The 21,268-nt window shown below is 36.7% G+C and overlaps 1 protein-coding gene and 1 long non-coding RNA gene across 6 annotated transcripts in view; one reads left to right on the forward strand and one right to left on the reverse strand.

The window, feature by feature from the left end:
• Positions 1-21,268, forward strand: part of LOC149071604 (semaphorin-1A-like) — a 293,307-nt gene that overhangs the window by 251,478 nt on the left and 20,561 nt on the right. For 3 of the 5 annotated variants that reach the window (XM_089247954.1, XM_089247953.1, XM_089247957.1), the window contains 8 exons: positions 1,615-1,635; positions 1,831-1,935; positions 3,569-3,657; positions 3,786-3,927; positions 4,071-4,149; positions 5,444-5,591; positions 5,727-5,848; positions 7,768-7,850. In XM_089247954.1, coding sequence (XP_089104080.1) covers positions 1,615-1,635; positions 1,831-1,935; positions 3,569-3,657; positions 3,786-3,927; positions 4,071-4,149; positions 5,444-5,591; positions 5,727-5,848; positions 7,768-7,850 — 789 coding nt within the window. The remainder of the gene's footprint in view (positions 1-1,614; positions 1,636-1,830; positions 1,936-3,568; positions 3,658-3,785; positions 3,928-4,070; positions 4,150-5,443; positions 5,592-5,726; positions 5,849-7,767; positions 7,851-21,268) is intronic. The other 2 variants (XM_089247955.1, XM_089247958.1) reach the window with 1 other exon arrangement.
• On the reverse strand, positions 107-13,160 carry LOC149071606 (uncharacterized). The gene is made up of 3 exons (XR_016194586.1): positions 12,827-13,160; positions 478-524; positions 107-158 (listed from the first exon to the last, which is right to left on the reverse strand). It is a non-coding gene; the product is annotated as an uncharacterized LOC149071606 (long non-coding RNA).

Below are 21,268 nucleotides of genomic sequence, written 5' to 3' on the forward strand. Positions count from 1 at the left end.
AAAAATAATGTTTTATACAGTAATACTCCAACTTACATGATTTTCTTCAGAAAATATGCCTACTTCTTGAATCCAAACGTACCATCAACTGGTACAACATTGCCACTTTTTTTTCTTCTTCTTTCAATTGCTTTATTAACTGATAATGTATGGAAATGCTGCAAAACAATCATAAACTATTAGTTTTGATCTCTAGTTTCACAATGTACTGAAACATCCCCAAAACAGAATGTGCTAAAATCTGCGACGTACATCGCAGAACATTTAGCGCTACTGCAGAACAATTTGGAAGAATTTTAAGAAAAAGTGCAAAAAAAAACCATTATTACATGTATGGGGATTTTTACCGCAGAACATTTCCAGTCAGGTGAGGGCTTGTCGCAGAACAGTGCTAAACATTCTGCTTTGGGGCTGAAACATATCAACTTAAGTAAACATTCATAAGTTAAATTTAAAAAACAGATCTGGCAACGTTACCTTGAGAATGGGGCAACTTTGCAAACTGCGTTAAAATTAGTGGAAATCTGTTGGGGAAAAAACAAGAAAATGATTTTTAATACTATGAAAACACCTTACACATTAATATCAACTATTTATTTTAAAGAAAGTTACACAGAAATATCCAAAACATTAAAATCGGAAGGTTTAAAATTCATAAATTCATAAGCTTCAAAGAAAATTTTTATTTTCATCAGAAAAGGTAAAGTTGCCATTGTTTTCATTCTAAGGAGGGTCAGTTATGTGCATGATGTCTTGTATATTTGGTAAAGCTTCATTGGGCATGATTGGGGAGTAAAAACTTTCAAAAAGTTTTCAAAAACTACAGGAATTACTATTTCTTGTCAAAGCTCTTTCCCTTCCTCCCTCTATGATGCTGAAACACGGCTTTGTTTCCGTGAGCCGAATTGAATCCACTTTCCTCTGTTTTTTTAATTCAAATTTCTCAGTGAATTTGCTTGCACCTAGAAACTGGAGTTTTTTTTTAGTTGGCATCTGGAAAGGTGGGGCAACAACTTTGTAATTGAATTCTTGAGCACAGGGTGTCCATATAGAAAGTTAACATTTTTATTTTAATAACTATAAAACACCTCTTGCAACATGGATGACAGATGCGAGTACTACACGTTATTTGCATACTTTTTCCAATTGGAAGCATGCCTCTAGGACCAACTGTTCAACAGTAAAATTACATATGCCCTGATACTTATTCACCCTATGTATTCGATAAAAATGAACATAAATGATGCCGGATCTTTTGAAATAGATGTGCGAGGAATTCCACAAAATTTTAATTTCCTGACATGAGCTCTTTCTAATTATGTAATCTTTTTTTTTAAATCTTTTTTTTTTTCCCGCAAGTATTGTAAGTCCCAATATAAATTGATACTTTATGTAAAATTATATCTTGGCTTACAGTTTTTGACACTACAACCGGTCTTGTAATTTTGGGGTATTATTGTATTCCTGCGTGTTTTTTACTGGTGTAAATTATTCATTTTTCAATGTTCTTTCCATATCATCTTTTTTTATACATTAGAAAGAAAAAAAACCTGATATCGCGCATTGTATAATAATATTTTGTATCATTCTTTGTCTTCTTTTTTGCTAACCTAGGAACACAGAAAGATAAGAAAGGTAAATTCGAACTCTTTTTCTGAGAAAGAGATTCATTCGGTTTTTTTTTTTTTTTTCATATATATATATTGCTTAAGTGTTTGTGGTTTTACAAGGAAGTATCAGGTAATATAAAAATATATATATAAATGTGTAAAACTTCAATATATAATCTAAAGACTGTGTTTTAACTTGATGAATGTTTATTTTCCACAGAAGGTGATCTTTATGTTGCTACTGTTGCACAGTTCACTGGTGCAGATCCCTTAATCTACAGAGAACCATTGAGAACAGAGCAATTCAACTGGAAACATTTGAATGGTAATAACGATTACTTTTACGAATACTGTTAAACTTACTCTTGTCGAGCACTTTTGAGTGTCTTTTTAGAAAAGGGGGTAACAAACTGAAAGATGGGCCGAATATATTATTTGAAAGCGTCATATCCAACCTGCAATGCGATTGGAATTTTTTAAGGACATGCTGGACAAGGAGCGGAATATAGACAACAATTATTCCCCCCCCCCCTTTAGAGGAAGGGGAGAATGAGCAGCAAGGAGGTATTTTCTCTATTGGTTTTGTATCCACTCTACTTCATCAAACACCAACTCTGGTCATATCGCTATATTGCAATTCACTGCCATTAGTGAGATAGGTTGGAAGTGAACGTGCTGTCTATCGGTGGTCGCCTTGAGTTCGTTAGGGAAAATATCTTATCAATATCCTCCCTTGGGTTCGAACCCGTCACCCTGACAAGAACCTTCACGATGGTAGACGAGCATCTTACCACCATGCCACTCGGGCACTGATTTTGTATCCGTCACCTGTCCTATGGCAGTACGTGGAGTCTGCGTTTATTGTGTGTGACTGGTTGGAGGCGCCAGCGCTTGCTTGCAGAGGTGACTGCAGTTGACTTTTGGTGGGAAGCTTATCGTCTGGAGTTGTGGGGAAGGGATCTGTAGTTTTTAGCTTGTCTGGGCATTGCTAAGATTTTTTTTTTCAAACATCCAGTTCCTCGGGTAAATATTATATCTCCATTAGTGTTTATATTATACCTGTTTTGTAGTTTTGTATATATCTCCATCTGGTTTTTTGTGCCACATATCCAATAAAAGTCTTCCTTTTTCATGTGGACTGATCTGACATTTTCCATTCGTTATGTCCATCGATTTGGTCATAATATATTTATCATTCCAATAAATGCCCTTTACAGAATTTTCACTCCCCTTGCCTTTTTCTTCAAAGTTTTCTGCAAAATTTTGCTCAAATAAGCATTAAATTATAGATTTGTATAGAGAACATATACTGTATACACGCGCACACAAAGTTCTTTTTTATATGCATATAGTGTGTGCGCGCGCGTTCTCTATACAAATCTATAATTCTGAGCTGATTTTCACAAAATGTTGCATATATACCGAATAGGACTCAACTTGAACGTTGACTTGAAGTTTGTTAAAGCTATGCAAATGCCTGAAATGGGCGGAAAACTGTCCTATGAAAATGGTCCTTGTGTCTCAGCAATGACTTTTAGAGTGTTTACTTTGGTTACCGTGGTTCCCAAACAATGTGTTTTCTTATTAGTTTATTTACAATGGTTTGTCATTTTTTTAATCCTTCCAAAAAATGGTGAAAACTGAGAATTATAGCTAGTAGCGTATAAAAAGTATGTCCTTTCGATACTTTAATTTTTACTTGAAAAAAAAAATTAATTACATTTTTTGTCCCCCCCCCCCCCCCACACCAGATATTCTTCATGTGTCTCTGTGACATAACCCAAAAAGTTATGATTTCAGAAACTCGACCATGAGAATCACCGATTTCTATTGATTAATGTTCTTGGGATAGATTCTATTATGTTCGAATGAGCTTTATTTAAGTTATAAATTAATGATTATCATGCTTTATTGTTTGTGAGTTGTCATGTGTTGCTGATTTCATTTGTTGTTCACAGCACCCAATTTCGTGAGCTCTGTTCATCAAGATGAATTTGTGTATTTCTTTTTTCGAGAAACTGCTGTTGAGTACATCAACTGTGGGAAGGTAAAAGTTTTGGTGCATTTCTCTCTCATTAATGCATGGTAACTGCATTCAAAATCAAAATAACTTTGATATTTGTTATCAAGATTTCTGTTTGTTGGGTAATGAAAATAATTCACTTTATATTTCAGACCGTGTTCTCAAGAGTTGCTCGGGTGTGCACGAAAGATAGAGGAGGTCCACATAAGTTCAGAAACCGCTGGACGTCATTCCTTAAAGCCAGGTTGAATTGTTCGATGCCTGGAGAATTCCCCTTCTACTTCAACGAAATACGTATGCGATACATAATATTTTTCACCATTTATTTTTCAAATTTGGCTGTAGATGCATTGTCTATGTATATGTTTTCATGCATATTCAATTAATTTTTCTAAAGATATTTCTGATGAAATATTTATTTTGTTGTTTTTTTACAGAGTCGACAACAAATGTGATCTCTGGATCATATGGTGCCAAGTCTGCCCAATTGATTTATGCTGTTTTCACGACTCCCCCGTAAGTATTCCTTTTTTCTTTCAAGTTAAATAAAAGAAATGAAAAAAATCGCTGTGAAGACTGCTTTTAAATTTCAACTTCTTTGCGGATTTAATTCTTTTGCATGGCTCGTACGCGTCAGGGAAAACCTAGAATTGTCGGGGAAAATAGCCCATTTTTGTTCTAAGAAACCTTGAATTTTGACCTTAAAATTTCTGACAACTGACCTGGGAAATTTTGATTGGTGATTGAAAGCAAAAAATAAAGAAAATTTTTCCCCTCGAAAAAGGAAATCTAGAGCATACATTGCGAGCTAATAACTTTGTAAATGTGGATAATCTGTAAATCTATAGTAATGGAATACTATAAATCTATAGTAATATAAATTTATTTAGTAATGTAAATCTATAGTAATGGATCTCATAGTAATGGAATGAAAAAACCGTCAAAGAGAAGCGAGGATTTCATAAGTCCATGTTGAAGAGCTTATTGCTGTGACCTTATTGTAACTGCATACAAAGTATTTCCCGAAAACACTTTTAGTAACTTCACATCATAGAAAGCCATATGTAAAAAGTATCAGGAAAGTTTAGTTGTAATAAGTTCATAAGTTGACTTCATTAAGCAATGCTGGATGAAGCATATGTATAATATGATTTCTGCTGCTGTGGTGGCCGAGTGGTCATAGTGATGGACTCGCATCGCTGGGACCCGGGTTCAAGCCCCACTGTCACTACAGTGGTGGTCAGCTGAAGTTGGTTTTCTGTGGTTCCCAACTTTGAGTCGCAAATGCGAACCGATCTCCCTGTTAAAAAGTCTCACCACAGAGAACAACAGGCCTACAAACAGTACAAGTTTTCAGTCATTACACTTCACTTCTGAACTATAGATGGCAGCACTGAAAAATCAGACAAAACTATGCACTCAGACTGTTAAGTACACGCACTTACACTTCCTCCGCAACTCACTTGGTAGTAAATTGCCCAAGAGACTATAGACCTGAGTTGTCCTCGGTTTGAAAAAATAAATATGATTTACACATGGGTATTTTTCATTTGAAAATGATGAGTGGAGAAAAAACTATTTTCACATTTGCCCCCTTCACAGTTCACCATTTTGCTTTTGCAACAAGACAGATAAATGCACTATAGAAGGACCTGTTGAAAATCATAGCCTAGGGACCTTCCTGCTGCAGAATGTTGTGGAGGGTGTCCATGGCAGGCATAGTGACATTTATAAGAGATAAATATGAAGATATCAGTAATGATTGAACTTTAATATAATTTGTTTTTCTCTCTCTCTCTCTTTTCTGTAGAAACAGCATAAGTGGCTCAGCTGTATGTGCCTTCAGCTTAGACGATGTTCTATCTGCATTTAATGGACCATTCAAGGGCCAAGAAGACATCAATGCAAATTGGTTGTCTGTGACGAACACAAAAGTACCAGAACCGAGACCTGGGCAGGTAATGACTATATTTCTTATTGTTTACTCTCCCCCCATATCCCGATCTTGACTGAGCATTTTATTTTTATGTATACTGTATGTGTTTTTTCATTATCATTAATACACCGTAAATGCCCCCCCCCCTTCATTGCAGTGTGTAAATGACTCCAGAACGCTACCTGAAGTCACTGTAAATTTCATTGAAGAGTACAGCCTAATGGACAAAGCAATACCATCTTTTTGGAATCACCCCGTGGTTGTTCACACAACATTTGGGTAATTACCATAATCTTTTATTTCTCTTCTACCCTATACATACAATCCTGGCTGGCTTGCAAAAATGTTGGGAAGGACACCAAGCAGTCATCTATGACAACATTTATTTGTACAATCTGGGATAAATATGACAAACAAAATAACATCAATTGCACATGACAGAAAGCGACTGTCTAAAATACTAATACTGTCCTTGACCAACGTCCGGTCACATCTCTTCCACTTCTACATTTGTAATCAATTCAGCGGGCTGACATCTCCATACGCATCATGTGACATTAAGAGGATGCTCACATCCATTTGAGAGATAGGACGTTTTCCTCCCTGCCCATACAGGGTGTAGCTAAACTGATGAACAGAACGAACTATAAGTGATGATAGAACTGCCAACATGAACAACTTTCACTGTACAATGTGGGGTCATTGCAAGCTGCAAGAGGACGCCTACTTAATGAAAATTGAGAACACAGTGAAGATGAATAATGAAGGACAAAGAGCCTTTGTTATCAAAAACTTTGCAACAAATGCTCAAATGAGTGATCACCAGCTGCAATACAGGTGTCACATCTGCGATGGAGGGAATCATGTGCAAGTCAAAAGATTCCTGGCATCGTTTGCTGGTTGTCCACTGCATGAAGAATTACCTCTATCCAATTCAACACTCTCATGTTCTTTGTTCAACCTGTGTCATGTCTTTGGACGAGGAGCGGATACTTCTCTACAAGTTGCCTGTGCAAGTGTTGAAATGTTCTCTGATTGATGTGTTTTCTTTAACACTTTGTTAGCCGAGTGGATAACACATGGTTATTTATTTTGATGAGTACTTATTATTGCGTTAGACTTAGATAGATTACATATGTATAGATAGGAAGAATTTATAAAGCGGAAAGAGCAGAACATTTAGACATCTTGTCTACTTGATGTCCTAGGTGGAACTCACTAGTTCCTCTTACACAATACTAGGTGGCGTTATATATTCTTTTAGTCATTTCTTATAAGGACACCACACTGATCAGGTACTATCTTTTTTGGAAATCACTCCTGGTGAAATCTTACCACCTCTGTGGCATTGTAGTTCTCTAAATAAGGTGCATATTCCACATTCAAATATTGCTGCATCTCTGCGGATGAATAGCAGCTGAATGGTGGGTTCTGCAAAAGGCTGTTTCATTCACTGCAGAGAAAGCGCTCTCCTGTAGCTCGCCGCTTCGCTTTCTGATCCCACATTGTATGGTAAAAGTTGTTTGATTTGGCAAGTTCTATTTGCCGCTTACAGTTCTGACCCATCAGTTCAGTTATACCCTGTATATGCTGAACATATTTGATATATCAAAAGTTGTATGGGATTGCTTGTTCTGGAACACACGAAAAAAAGCTAGCTGCTCAGCACACACTGAACATAAAATGTGTGAAAAGCATGTCTATAGGCCGGGGCTAGACAAATCCTAGGTCGCAGTGGCAACTAAAAAATTGGTATTGTAGCCTAAAATTTTCATTGTGTAATTACTAAATTGCAGGCTGAGAGCAGCACAAAATGTTCAGAATTTATAGAAGCATATCTGCGAACATGATAGGAGGTCACTATGCCCCTGAAAAAATCAAAAGAAGCATTATTTTTTACCTTTCTCTCCAGGTAAACAATTTTTTGACGCCACAAAATTTTTTTTGAGATTTGTCTAGCCCTGATCTAGACTATATTTGTAAATATTGTCTTTTGTTTGGATAAACATATACATCAGAATTTAATTCAATGACTTCCCAGTTTTTGCACAATGAAAGCTGTCACTTAATGACTGTGATTGTCCTGAAACCACAAAAAAAAAGGTGCTGCATTTTCAGTCTTACATCTTTTCTATGCATACATGTTTTTCATATTTCAAAGAACAATATCGAAATATTTGTTTTCCCATTATTCATAGGTATCGTTTCACACATATAGCAGTTGATCCGCAAATTGAGACTGCTGACGAAAAACATTACGATGTTTTGTTTATAGGAACTGGTGAGTTGTTTTGCTTTTGCACATCTTTTAGATCATAATTTTCCAATATTTTACACACAATGTTATCACAGGTCTTAGAAAATGTGATGTTGAATATAATGACAGGGTGCCTTTTCACCAACTGTCTATTAATTTTGATCCGGCGGTACCTCCAATTGCAAGCAGCTCGTCACTTTTGATGGGCCACAGTGTCCATTAAAGCATTTAAAAACTACTGCTCATCGCATTTGTTTACGCAAGTTTTAGGTAATACGTATGCATTTTCAATTAATAGATTGCTGTCAGAAGGCCACTTAGATTTATGAAGTCATGAGTATCGAAATAAAAAAACATTTTTATTTGATATGGTCTACTGACACTACTGCACCGCTAACTCTGGTCATATATCGCTATACTGCAATTTCCATCCAGTGGAATTGGGTGGGAAATGAAGGTGCCATCTGTCAGTGGTCGCCCCAGGCTTAGTAGGTAAAGAACTTGTTTCTGGTGGTGTTCCCCGGATTCGAACCCGTGGACCTTAATGGTAACCTTCATCGTGGAAGACGAGCATCATACCACTGTGCCACTCAGGTGCCAATATTTACAATGTTGACTAATTTTTACCAAATGACAGGTATTTTGGTTCCAATCAACTGATATTCTCAGGGATGGCTCTAGCTCGCATGCCTCCCGGGTGCAAAACTTCATGTGCCACCCCCCCTAAAGATGTCCCTGGTGGAAGGCTGAAGGGGTCTTAGCCAAGGGAACTTCTAGATAAACCTGATCTTTCACCTGTCCAAAGCCTCCACAATTGGTTATTCAACATAATATATTTGATCATGTGTCCCGCTTTTAAAAAAACTGTGTTGTTTTTTTTCTGCCTAGAACTACAGGGGTTGAACAAAATAATATGAACACCTGTGAAATGAGACAATACTCGAGGGAACCTGTCGCATACTCCCACCCTCTAGTGTAGAAGAGTGCCACCTAGCGGGAGAGAATGTGCCCACATCAGTGTCAGGTGCACAATCATCACCATTAAAAACTGTCAACTTTTTTTTATATTTTCTGTTGCTTAATGTCACGGTATAGAAAATTAAATCCATGGGTGGCTTAAGCAATAGTGAAAGGGGTGCGGTGCACCCTGGCGACAGGTTGTAAGGAGCAGCAACTTGGACTATCGTTGGACCAAAAAATATTTAAAAATTTCCAACAGTGAAAATTCACATGACATCATGTTTTTGAGCCATATGTTGACAACAGAGATGTTGAGCAAACTTCTTGAAGAAAAAGACAGGGCTTGGAACGATAACACCATAAATACAAATGTACTATATCATCTGGGGCAAGTGTGATGTGTATTTTTGTGCTCTCAAACAGTAATTTTTCTAAAACAGTCACAGAAATGCAAATTAAATAATTTGGCTTCTCACTTTGCCCAGACCCTGAAGCATGAGAAACGCCTACAAAATATATTTCTTAATAAAAATCACCTCGTTATACATCTTTACAGGATAAGTGTAAGTAATGATGCCTCATCAGTAAGTGCTGTTTTGTGAACTATCTGGTATAATGAAGAATGTTAAAACAACGAGAGAGAGAAAAGACAACTCTGTTCTGAAAACGAAACATTTTCTTTAAAAGCGGGTCATATGATCACGTTTATTTTCTCTCTTCTAAAAACAAAATAGGTTTATCCTAGATTCTATGATATTGCTCTGTCAGCCTCCCACCGGGGTCGTCTTTAGGGGTAGTGCATAAGGCTTTGCACCCAGGTGCCTGGTAAGCTCAGGCCTCCCCTGATTAAATCCAAGAATATTCACTCAAAATACAAAAAATGGAAACACCAAACGGCTATTTAAAGGCAAATATAGTCCCCTCAGTAGATCAAGGGATGACAAAGAAAGGGCATCAGTGGACATATCATTCTATTTATCACTCGCTCTGTCTAGGGTAGATACTATTATTAGTTGAAAAGAAAAGAAAAAACTCTTTAAAACTGAGTAGCTGAACCACGGCCGACAAGACATTAGTGTTTACATTCACTGTTTAGTTGACAATGTACAACTTCCCCCCACCCCTTGAAGATGGGTGGGAACTTCTCATTTGTCCGACAGGGATATATATTCTATTTTCTCATCATGGTTCTTATTAAAGTTTGCGTCCTCCCATTGTGTGTACTCCTGGGGACAGCAATAATGCTTCAAGGGGAATGTCATTTCTTTGTTGTTTTTTCCAACTATTGATGTTCCACAGTGACCTGTGACATGAGCATCACCAATGACTGCCCCAGAGTGAGGCAACATTGAGTGTCGCCTCCTGGAGCACTCCTCTTTGGAAGCCTCTGATCTTTCCCTAAAAGGAGACACAACAACTTCCTAGAAAATTTCAGGCACCACCAATTAATTTCCGAACACTCTTTTCATGTACATAGTTCACACAGTATTTATGGTGTCCAGACACGAACCAACCATAAGAAAAAAAAACGCATAAACAGCCATTACAGAAGTATTAGTTTATGGACCAGGCGAAAACTTTCTCAAAAACTACTGTAGTGACAAAGGGTAAAAGCCGACAAATGGTTGTTCACGGAGATATGAGAAATTTTGTTTTTATTTAGGGTACCGGAAAGTGGTGTGTATATATATGAGGAGGAAAAACACAACACTGACATTTATTTCTTAACATTGTTGATTATTACTCTACAAATTTATTTAGTTATATCAATTCAGCTGATCGTCTCATAATTCATCAAGACTCAACTGGAAGCAGATCATCAATACATTGCTATCGACCACGACTTAATCTTGGTAAGCAGCGGCATTGGAATCGGTGGTGCAGTGGGTTCTCGAGCACCCACAGTATTTTGTAGCACCAGTCCCAGAATTAATTCAGAAATCGAAATCTATTTTTTACGATTAAGTCGAGAACCCATATGTCTCAAACACTTCCGACGCCTTTGTTGGTAAGTGCCATCTCATTAACAGTTTCTTTAATTTTGGGTGCATTAGCAAGTACATCACACGTTCATACAAATATTCTTGAAGCCAAAAGCTTTCTTGTGACAAACATCAATGGAAACAAGGGTGGCTAACACAATCGTATAGTAGAACTTCGATTATCCGGGAAGTGAATTAACAGGGGTACAAAAATTTCTGGAAAATTTTTTTGGACCTCCTTTCCCTTTTTCACCTTCCTTGCATTAAATATCTTTTATACGCATATTTTATGTCTGCGATAATTTGCTTAAAAGACTACTAGGACTCCTAGTGAGCTACTCACTCGCTTCTGCACTTTTCTGGTCAATCTTTGGCCATTCACTGACCTGGTCACTATTATGCTTACAAACTCTCAAGATCAATCATTTGGTCATTCACTGCTCTGGTCCCCCCCCTCCGTAAAAATTCCCTATATTGGATAAGGTAGCGTGTTATTTTGTCGTTCAGCACAGATAGCAAAATTCTGTGTGCAGAGAAACACGTCTGCACAGGGTCAGGTCTGGATTAAGATGTTTGAAGGCCCTAAGCACTTAAATGATTTTGGTGTCCCCCTTTATATGTATACTTTACCAACGTTGAATCTATCAATTGAAAAAAAACATTGAATGAAACTTTGTATTTCAGAAGTAATTAATCTAAGACCAGTGGTGGATCCAGAAGTAGGGTGGGGAGTAAACACCCCTCCCAAAATCCGGATAATATGGTAAAACTTGGCCTGTCCCGTAAAATACAGAACAATCTTACAATTAGTCACCCCTCCTGACTCATCGCTGTGGATATGTGACTGTGTCTAAGGTTGAATATATGACCTGGATATTTCTGAGCACTCATTTATTGATCTAAAGGCTTTCTCCTACTTTTTTCTAGTTCAACGTCTTTGATAACATCTTTAAAAGTAATGCTACTTACCACATTTGTGTCTATAGCCATCTAGTGTAGAGATGAGCAATCATATATTTTTATATACTTTGATCGAGGAAATGGACCCTTAATCAGAAAGGGTTTTTTCCACATTGTTTGCTTCTCAACTCAACTCATCTTAAATTTTCCTTAATTTTTCCTTAAAGTGTTTTGATTTTGGCTTTGAAATTACAATGTTAAATTTTTTTGGTTTTTCCATCCCCAAATTCAGCTTGATCTCTCTCTATACTTTTCTTGATTAAAAACTCTTACGGAAAATTTGTTAAAAGATTAATTTTTAAAATTATGCAAGATAGAGACATGCATGCCAATTTTACCCTTTTTTTTTAATTGCCAAAATGCACATTTTTGAACTTTGTTTTTAGATTGACCATGGATTAACTATATAGGGTGGCCTCTGTAAATTCGCCCTTCATCTCATCAACTATTTGTCGTAGAGGTATGGTTCCAATTTGAAAAATGCTAAAAATGAATCCATAAACTACTCTGTTTTAGTTTTGAGAATGAAAATACAGTGTGTGAAAAAATAAAAAAATTTGATTTTACATGGACACCATGTCTTAAAAACCCAATTAGAAAATTGTTGCAAATACAAAAATCTGTGAAAAGTTGGGAAAGAACATATAAACTAAGGAACAAGCCTCTTTCCCTCATTTATGCTGTTCTTCCCCAACTTGTCCCCGATCAGGACTGGACTTGGGAGGGTGCGAAACGTGTGATCGCAAAATTTCAGTGGCCGTAATTTTTTCAAAAGAAACCTTTTCCTTTCTCAGTAGATGCTTTGGAAAATGTTTTGATTAAAAATTAATTTTTCCCCATTAAACTATTATGGCTTGTGAAAGAAGGTTTTCAGTTTAAAGTTCCAACAATATTATTTTTCGCGTTATTAGGTATGGCAGTAACTTATTTCTAAAAGAAAAAGTGTATGTTATGCAGGTGGTCGCATTCTTTATCCCTTAAAAGTCTGGCTTTTCTTTCTGCCGTTAAAGAATAACAGGGCTATATTAACCAAAAGAAACATGCTTAGAGCATCAAATGAAAAAGGAAACTAGAAAAGATATCTAGCAATTTTTTTACCTTGAAAACCCCCCCTCTCGTTGGAGTTACTATCTGGTCTGCAGGTACCAATAGTGCACACAAGGTGAATGTTTGTAATTTCTTTTGGCGATGCTTCCACTATTGATGTTCCATAGTAGACTGTAGCATGGATATCTCTAGATGATGACTGCCCCGGAGCGAGGCAACTTCCTAGAACCTCTGAACTGTCATGTTTCCCTAAAGAGGCTTGAGAATTTTTCAGTTGTAAACATTATTATCTGAATCATTCTCATATATTCCGAAAGACATATACAATGTGTAAATTCTAAATTTTGACAATTTTTACTACTGAACTTGCAAAAAAAAAGTATGATGTTTCTCTCTGATTTTTTTTCTTAATCTAATTATTCACCTAGTACGGTACCAACATTGGAGATATTTTGCTTCATGAACAGAGCCAAATATCTTGAATCCTGAGAACTGCGCTGCTGCAAAAGGTGCCAACTGAAAGGGGTGATTTTTTTTTTATCACCAAAACATCATTCGCTTACACTTAAAAATTTACAGAAACGACCCTGTTCATGAATAGAGAGTTCATGCACGAAAACATTCAAGAGCACAAATTTCTGAACATTTAGGATGTAAGCTATGTTGCTTACAGCCCCGGTAGTTCATTGCCTACTATTAAATAAATTATATCTGAAGTTTAAGCTGATTGCAGCTAGTGTTAATATTTGATACAACCTATTTTTAAATTTTAAATATAAATATTGAAATTGCAATCTTGGATTTTGTTTGTGGCAAGAAACTCTTGGTTTCAAACAAGTAATAACATTGAAGAGCTCATATACAGTGAATCCCACTTATAGCGTCCCCCAAAAACTCAGCTTCGTTAGCAGCTGAAGATACCTGCCTTTGTTCCATTCGCAGATGAAGATCTCTGCCTAAGCTCCATTCAGAGCTGAATATTTCTATCTCTACTCATTTTGCAGTTTAAGACGTCTGTCTCTGCTTCTTTTCCAACTGAATATTTTTGCCTCTGCTCCATTCGCAGCAGCTGAAGATGTCTGCCTTTGCTCAGGATCTAGGGATGGGGGCGATAGGTAAGAACCGAATAATATTGGAAAATTTTCCTGTTCCATAAAATATAGGACGATCCAATAAACTTACACAATTCGCTTCTCCCGACACATCGACCTCGATCCGCACCTGGCAGTGCCCCATACAGCCGCGCAGGTCGCACGGCCAAAGAACCGTCCCTAGTTAAGAACACTGATAATGGTTTCTTTTCTGAATTGTTTCCAACTCTCCTTCAACCTTACAAGAGGGTTCCAACATGTTTGCTTGACACAGCTGACCAAACCCCTAGTTGTGGCCCCGGGTCTACGATGGTCTTAAGGTGGCCTTGATGTACAAATGGGTAGGGAGCAAAAATAGAAAGGAATCTCTGCCCGTGCGGGATATATTTTTGGTGCCGCCGATGTCGTTTCTCAGCTCAACAATTTTTTTTAACCTTCCAACTCGGATTTGGCGCCCTTTCCTAGAGAGGTGCCCCATGTGACTGCACAGATCGCACGGCCTCTGTGGGGGCTTAAAGGCTTCAGCCTAGTTTCTTATAATTTGTTTTTTTTTCATACTATAAATTCTTTATCAAGGGACCAGTGAAAAATCTGGCCTCTAAGGCCCAACAAAGATCCCAGCCTAGTGACCCCTGTTGCAGGACATGGGTGCGATAAATGCATCTATAATGCATCTATATTTTTTTTTTTATAGTATATTTTTTTTTTATAGTATATTTTTTTTTTATAGTATATTTTTTATTATATTATATTTTTATAGTATATAGTATAGTATATTTTATATATTTTTTTATAGTCTTCCTGTTAGGCCAGTACGTCCTATAGATATTGTATCTAGTAAGTAAAAGGGGCTGTTCAAGTATTACGTCATCATCGATGGGGTAGGAGTTTCGATTTGCTGACTTTTGATGACTGGGTGGGGGGTTTGATAATGCTTATATCATCAACCAGCCTTGATGAAAATATGAAATGTTTTTAATGGAATCTCACTTGCTGCACCAAAAACGAGAAAACCTTTCGATAGTTTTTGGGCATTTTCTGTAACATTCCCCCCCCCCCCTCCCATTGATAAGTGCCATACAGTGTTCTCTACTTTAGTGATCTCTAAATGTTTCGCGGATCCAAGTGATCTGGAAATGTGGAGGGCAGGCCGCACATCAGATAACCCCCAGGGCCATATTTGTTCAAGGGCGTTTATGCGATTTATCATTATATGGCTTAGAGCAGTGGTTCTCAACCGGTGCTCCTTGTACACTTCCCAGGGGCTCCCGCAGACACTCAAGAATAATAAAATAAATCGATAAATTTGATAAACAAACAAAAAAAAGAGGCCTAAAGGGTGTACCGCCATATAAATAATATACTGAAAAGGGCTCCTCGAGTTAAACAGGGCTCTGCCATAGAAATTATACACTGAAAAGGGCTCCGCGTGTCAGAAAAGGTTGAGAACCGCTGGCTTAGAGGGTACGTCGCTATGAATTTATAAAAGATAAATTTTGAGTTCATAGCCTTCAAATAACATTGAAATTAACAGAAATTGATTATAATAACATATAAAGGTATTTTCTTCCGAAATTTCAATTTAAAAAAATAAATTTTCGATCGTGGAGGGGTATGCCCGCCCCTGATCCCACCAATATGCGTTTGGATTCAAAGGGCAGAGCTAGTGACGAAATTTTGCTGACAAGGGGGGGGGGGTCAAAAATGGCTAAAAGTTTGCTTACGTAATACTTGAACAGCCCCTAATGAGTCCCGTATATACCGGGTTACTCAAAACGTTACGCGGTCCGCCAAGAGCAGTTTTTTTTTTTTTGCCTTGTTGCATTTGCAGCGAATTCACAATGGCACTAACAATTTTAAAGGAATTAAAATTAAATACTCTAGAATACTTTAAGACATTCATTTTTAAAAATATTGTTGGTGCTGCTACCTACTTTCAAAATCAGAAGTACCTTATGTGGCAATGACGAAGCTCGGGTATAAAAAAACTAAACTCTTCAGCTTTGCTCCTTATAAACTCATGGAGGAAAGAATAACAGGAGGTGACGCGACCAGCGCCTCCCTTGAGAAAGCATGGGGAATCTTGGTTGCCAGATGAAGCCAGTGATCGCTCTATTAAAGGGACCAAGTAAGCCCAAACAAACCGTGGCTTCCCATGCTTTCCTATGAGAAACATCCCCGTTTTTAAAAATCATTTAAAAATTTACTATTCACTTTAGGAACTCTATTTTTTTTCTCAAATTCTTTGGATATATTTATACAATTGAACGAAAGCTTTCACAATTTTAGTTGTTATTTGTTTTCGAATATTAGCTTCAACAACATGGAACCTTTTACAAAAATAACCAAAATTGACCCATATCTTGTGCCACAAAATTTCTTCTCGGCATTTTAATTTTAAAAAAATTATGCCAAAGTATATAACACCTCAGTGCTGAGAGAAAGATAATGTTTAAAGACACTTGAACAAGCGGTGTTTCTAAAAATCTGACTTTTTTTGCGAAAAACATTAGCATATATAATGCCTTTCAGCTGTTTATATTTAAATATTGTAGAAATATTTCTCCATTCCAGGCAAAAACTCGAACACAGACACAATTTTAGATTTCAAATTCAATTCGAAACTTTTTTTGTCAAATTTTCGTATGCATACCACTTTAAAAGCAAAGTAATTGGTACAAAATGAAGAGAAAAAAACAGCCCAGATTATTTTTCTAAATACTATAGGCCAGAGAGATGACTTATCGCGGCTCGTAAAAATAGTTTTTTATTTTTTAATATTTTTTTCTCAATACATCTCCGTAGCGGAAAGTTCGGATGGGCGGCATATATTTCCAGTAATACGTATTCAAGAATATGAGAATGGAACGGAAGAAGGGTGGCGAAATTTGTACAGCCTACAGGCAGCAAAACCATAAATGCACAGTGGCGGAGGACGCTCGAGCACTTCCAGTACTTTGAGGCACGGGGGCGGCAAAATGCTGTTTGCCCCGGACGGCTGAATCATGTTTGTCCAGGGTGGCAAAAATCCTAGCTACGGCCCTGTCAGAAGGTGCTCGAGCACCTCAGAACTGATTTAGAAATCACGTCCACGGACCTGAAACACTTTCGAAATGTCCCAGATCGATCATAATGATGAATGAAAAAAAAAAGCAAGATAAACAGTTAAAAGAAAAAAATTATGAAAATTGCATTTTATTGGAGCTTCATATTATTTTAATTAATCATATTCCCATAGACATTAATGTGATGCATCAAATTTTTAAAATAAATTGAAGCACTGAACCAAGGGCGTAGCCGGGGGGGGGGGGACTTGGGGGTCTGGGCCCCCCCCCCCCGAAATGTGAGAAAATGACCGAAAAAAGGGAAAAAGATGGCCAAATCCATTGTTCTGTCACTTTGGTCCCCCCCCGAACGAAATTTCTGGCTACGCCCCTGCACTGAACTAAAAACTTATGACGAGGCGAGAGTGAAAAGTGATCCTTCCCCTTTTTCAAAAATAAATTAAAAATATAACACCCCTTATATAAGGAAAAGATTTTATTTTTCCCCTTTATTGGATCATGTAGATTACCTGAAGACGCATTAAATGGTCATGATGCTTAAATTTATTTAGTTATTAATATTTTAAAAGAATTCGATCCGGCAAAACACATGTTAAGTATAGGGAAAAGAGCGGTTTGTTTGGGCTTACTTGTCAGCCCATAGGGTTGCCACAACGGCTTCAATTTTCGTTCCTGATGTCACCTCCTGTTATTCTTTCCTCCATGTTATAAACTGACCTGAAAAATCAAACTTCCAGTTCAGTAATTTTTCCATGGCCCAAGGAGACATCCAAAACAAAGTGCATACCTCCGAACAAGCAGACGACAGGTAAGATCGAAAAAAGTGAATTTTTCGACACTCTAGTTTATAGTAATGTGCTGCCATCTAATCTCCAATTTAAAAGTGACTCAAGTGGTGATGGGAAAGTTTATTGTAAAAAAAACTATATTCTTTATTCCTCTCTGTTCCTTATAAACAAAGCTCATAAACTGAACTGGAAATTCAAACTACAAGTTCGGTTATTTTATTTGAGCATAAGGAGACGTCCAAAACAAATAACCTCTAAAAGAGCAGACGACAGACAAGAAGTCGGTTTGTTTGGTTCCCTACAAGCTCAGCTCACAAACAGAACTGGAAGTTCGAACTGCCAGTTCAGTTATTTTTTCGGGACACAAGGAGGGTTCCAAAACAAGTAACCTGGGGAGAAGCAGACGACAGAGATTTTTTCATGGAGCTTGTGTTACTGGAGGGAGAGTCCAGCCGCGGCGACGGCAGCGACATCAAATGCAAAGAAATCACGTGACTCGATGAAACTTAGTTCCCGCCTGATTTGCCCATAGGAATGTTTACAGTTCGGTCTCTAAATATTTAGTTTTAAAGATTTAAAAAAAAGGGATGGAGAACTTATCTAAAGGTGAAAAAAGATTAAATTATTTATTTCATTAATACTGGAATAATTTCTTTCATTAATTCTGGAATTATTTCCTTTATTAATTATTATTTCTTTTGGAACAATTGCTTCCATCAATTCTGGATTTTTTTTTCTTTCATTAATGCTGGAATTGATGAAAGAAAAAAAAGAAATTAATTTCAATGATTATTAAATTATCTCATTAATTCTGGAATTGTGTCTTTCATTAATTTTGGAATTATCTCTTTCCTTCATTCTGGAATTATCTTTCATTGATTTTATTATCTCTTTCATTAATGCTTAAATTCTCTCATTAATGCTTAAATTCTCTCACTAATGCTGAAATTATATCTCATTAATTTTGGAATTAAGAGCATAATGGCCCCCAGGCCATTTTTCAAAAAATTCAACTATTCATTTTTTTTAGGGCCCCCCCCCCCCCCCCGCATTCTCGAGGCGTTTAGACGGCACTGGGTAAAATGAATATTTATTTTGCGAAATTATTGGCTAAATGTATATATTAGGCCTGGGAATCAGTTAAAATTTTTTACTAGTTAATCAGAAATATTTTGAAATTCTAACCATTCTCAACAAATGCAATATTGGTAACTTTGCAATATTAATTGATGCTAAAAGAAATAATTTATTCATTTCACGTGCATTCGCTAGCTGTAAATAAATATAGGAATAGATTAAGTATTAAGAAGTCAAGGCTTTTACCACCTATTGAAAGAGAAATTTGATATGCTGAACATATTTATCAAATCTATGGGTGGAGATACGACCCCCCCCCCCTTTCCAGCATCAATGACGGAACCGGCTGATCTAATGTAAATGCATACATATAAATTGACATCATATTATTATTCACTTGGATCTTGTAGTTGTGGTTGTTTGTTTAGAAAATCGGTTATTTTTAGGTTAGTCACTTATTCCGAAACTTTCATTCTTCAATGGTGTTGCTTGTTTCCTTTAGAAACTGTTGGGAATTATCTAAAAAAGCGGGTTTGGATGACCTACTAGGAACTTCCCGAACACGCGAAAACTGCTTTTCACTATGAAGGTAGTAAATTTCGGACTTGTGTTCTATACACCCGCCAGACTCAATTTGAAAATGAGTTTTTCATCATGCGTTTCTGTTCATTTGATTTGTATTCATTTCCCCCCCCCCCCCATGATGAAAAATTGGATCAAAGTATTGATTAAAATAATTTTCAACATGTGGTCACTTATCTAAAATATTATGTACAAAAACATAATTTAACCCCCCTTTACATAGACGATACTTTGAAGTACCACGTTCGATTATTTGTTTTGAACTAATTGTTTCAAAAACATTGTTTTGTTGTCTTTAATTAGAACTGAAATGGCCTACCAAATAATTTACATGATAAATATTTATTATTGTCATTACATTTACAATTTCTTTTAATTTATTACAATTTGCTTCTCATTCTACTTTTCATAATGTCGGATATAAAGAATTAACCCATTTTCGACTGACGTTGAATGATTGAGTTAATCATTTGCGCAATGCTTTGTTTTCATTTTTTTATTTATTTTTTTTTTTTTTTTTGAATAATTTTCATACAAATTTTTGTATTGTATACAAAAATTTGTATCGAAATTGGATGATGCTTATCCACAGGACTTGAACAAGAACTTAGCAGCTGAGCTGCACTAGTTCCATTCTTATGTGCGGCATAAATTAAGTGGAACAAACAACGTAAAAACAAAATTCACTCACAATCGGAACTACATACAGTAATTGTAGAAGACAACATTGAGTGAGCTTTTCCAAATGTTAATACTGGTTGCAGGACATTTTTAACATTGATGATTACGAATTGCTCTGCTGAGCGTTCATTTTTTTTCAATTAAAGCATATAAAAAATCTTAACGGAACAATTATGCAACAAGGTAGGCTCTATCTCAGTGATTCCCAACGTGGGCGATGGAAAGTTTCAAGGGGCGGTGGAAGCTACGGGTATAATATAGGATCCTATGGATTGTGTTGGAGAGCGATGGAAGAAAAAAATTTCTGAACAAGGGTGCGATGGGACAAAAATGGTTGGGAAACTGCTCTATCTTTACTGTATATAGAACCAGGTATGTTGCGGAGCATTGGTTTCGAAGACTTAATCAAGGAAAAGTAGAAGAAAACATTTCAATAAATGAAGTGCGTATTTAGAAATATTCATATTACAAATTTTGGCTCAGATTTTCATTACTTTGGAATTAAAAATATTTCATGGTTTTATCCATTGATAGTTCCAATATTGAGTGAAATATATTTTTACTAATATATGCTTATAATGAAGGGGGGCACCAAAATCACCCGTGCTTAGGGCCTTCAAACGTCTTAATCCGGCCCCGTATATAGGCCAAACTAAACATTCCCTAAAATACCATTTAAATGAGCATAGAAGATACGTAACCGACCAAGACTTTAACTGCTGATCCATAGCCAGACACTGTGGTCCTTTGATCATAAATTTGACTTCTCTTCTGCCAAAATCATTCAAAAATGCCACTCACCGTCTGACTTGGACTTCTTCGAATCATTCCACATCAACAAAAACACAGACCAGTCGGTCAACGACCTAACCAGCACACCACCTTTCTCACAAATCTGGCAACAGTTTCCACAATAATTATTCTTCTCCATCAGCATCACTATCACGTTCTCATTTGCGATTGGCTCTGTCACTTTACTTTTTTTCATCCTCCTCTACTCTTTTGTTACCGGTTCATTTTGAATTCGACTCTTTTGTCTACAACAGCGAGTAACTCCTGCTATAAGGAGTTTTTTCTATATTTTTCTTTGTTTTGCTACTGATGAAGGAACTTCATATAGTTCCGAAACGCGTATAACCGTGGTTCTTTTGCAATTTTGGGTTCAACTACGTTGGTCGTTTAATTTTATTATCTAACCCAAAAGCTAAT

The sequence above is a fragment of the Pholcus phalangioides genome, unplaced genomic scaffold, assembly GCF_987345545.1.
Source record: "Pholcus phalangioides strain wild (caught in Gottingen) unplaced genomic scaffold, Ppha-v1.0 ptg000018l_1, whole genome shotgun sequence".
NCBI classification, from domain to species: domain Eukaryota; kingdom Metazoa; phylum Arthropoda; class Arachnida; order Araneae; family Pholcidae; genus Pholcus; species Pholcus phalangioides.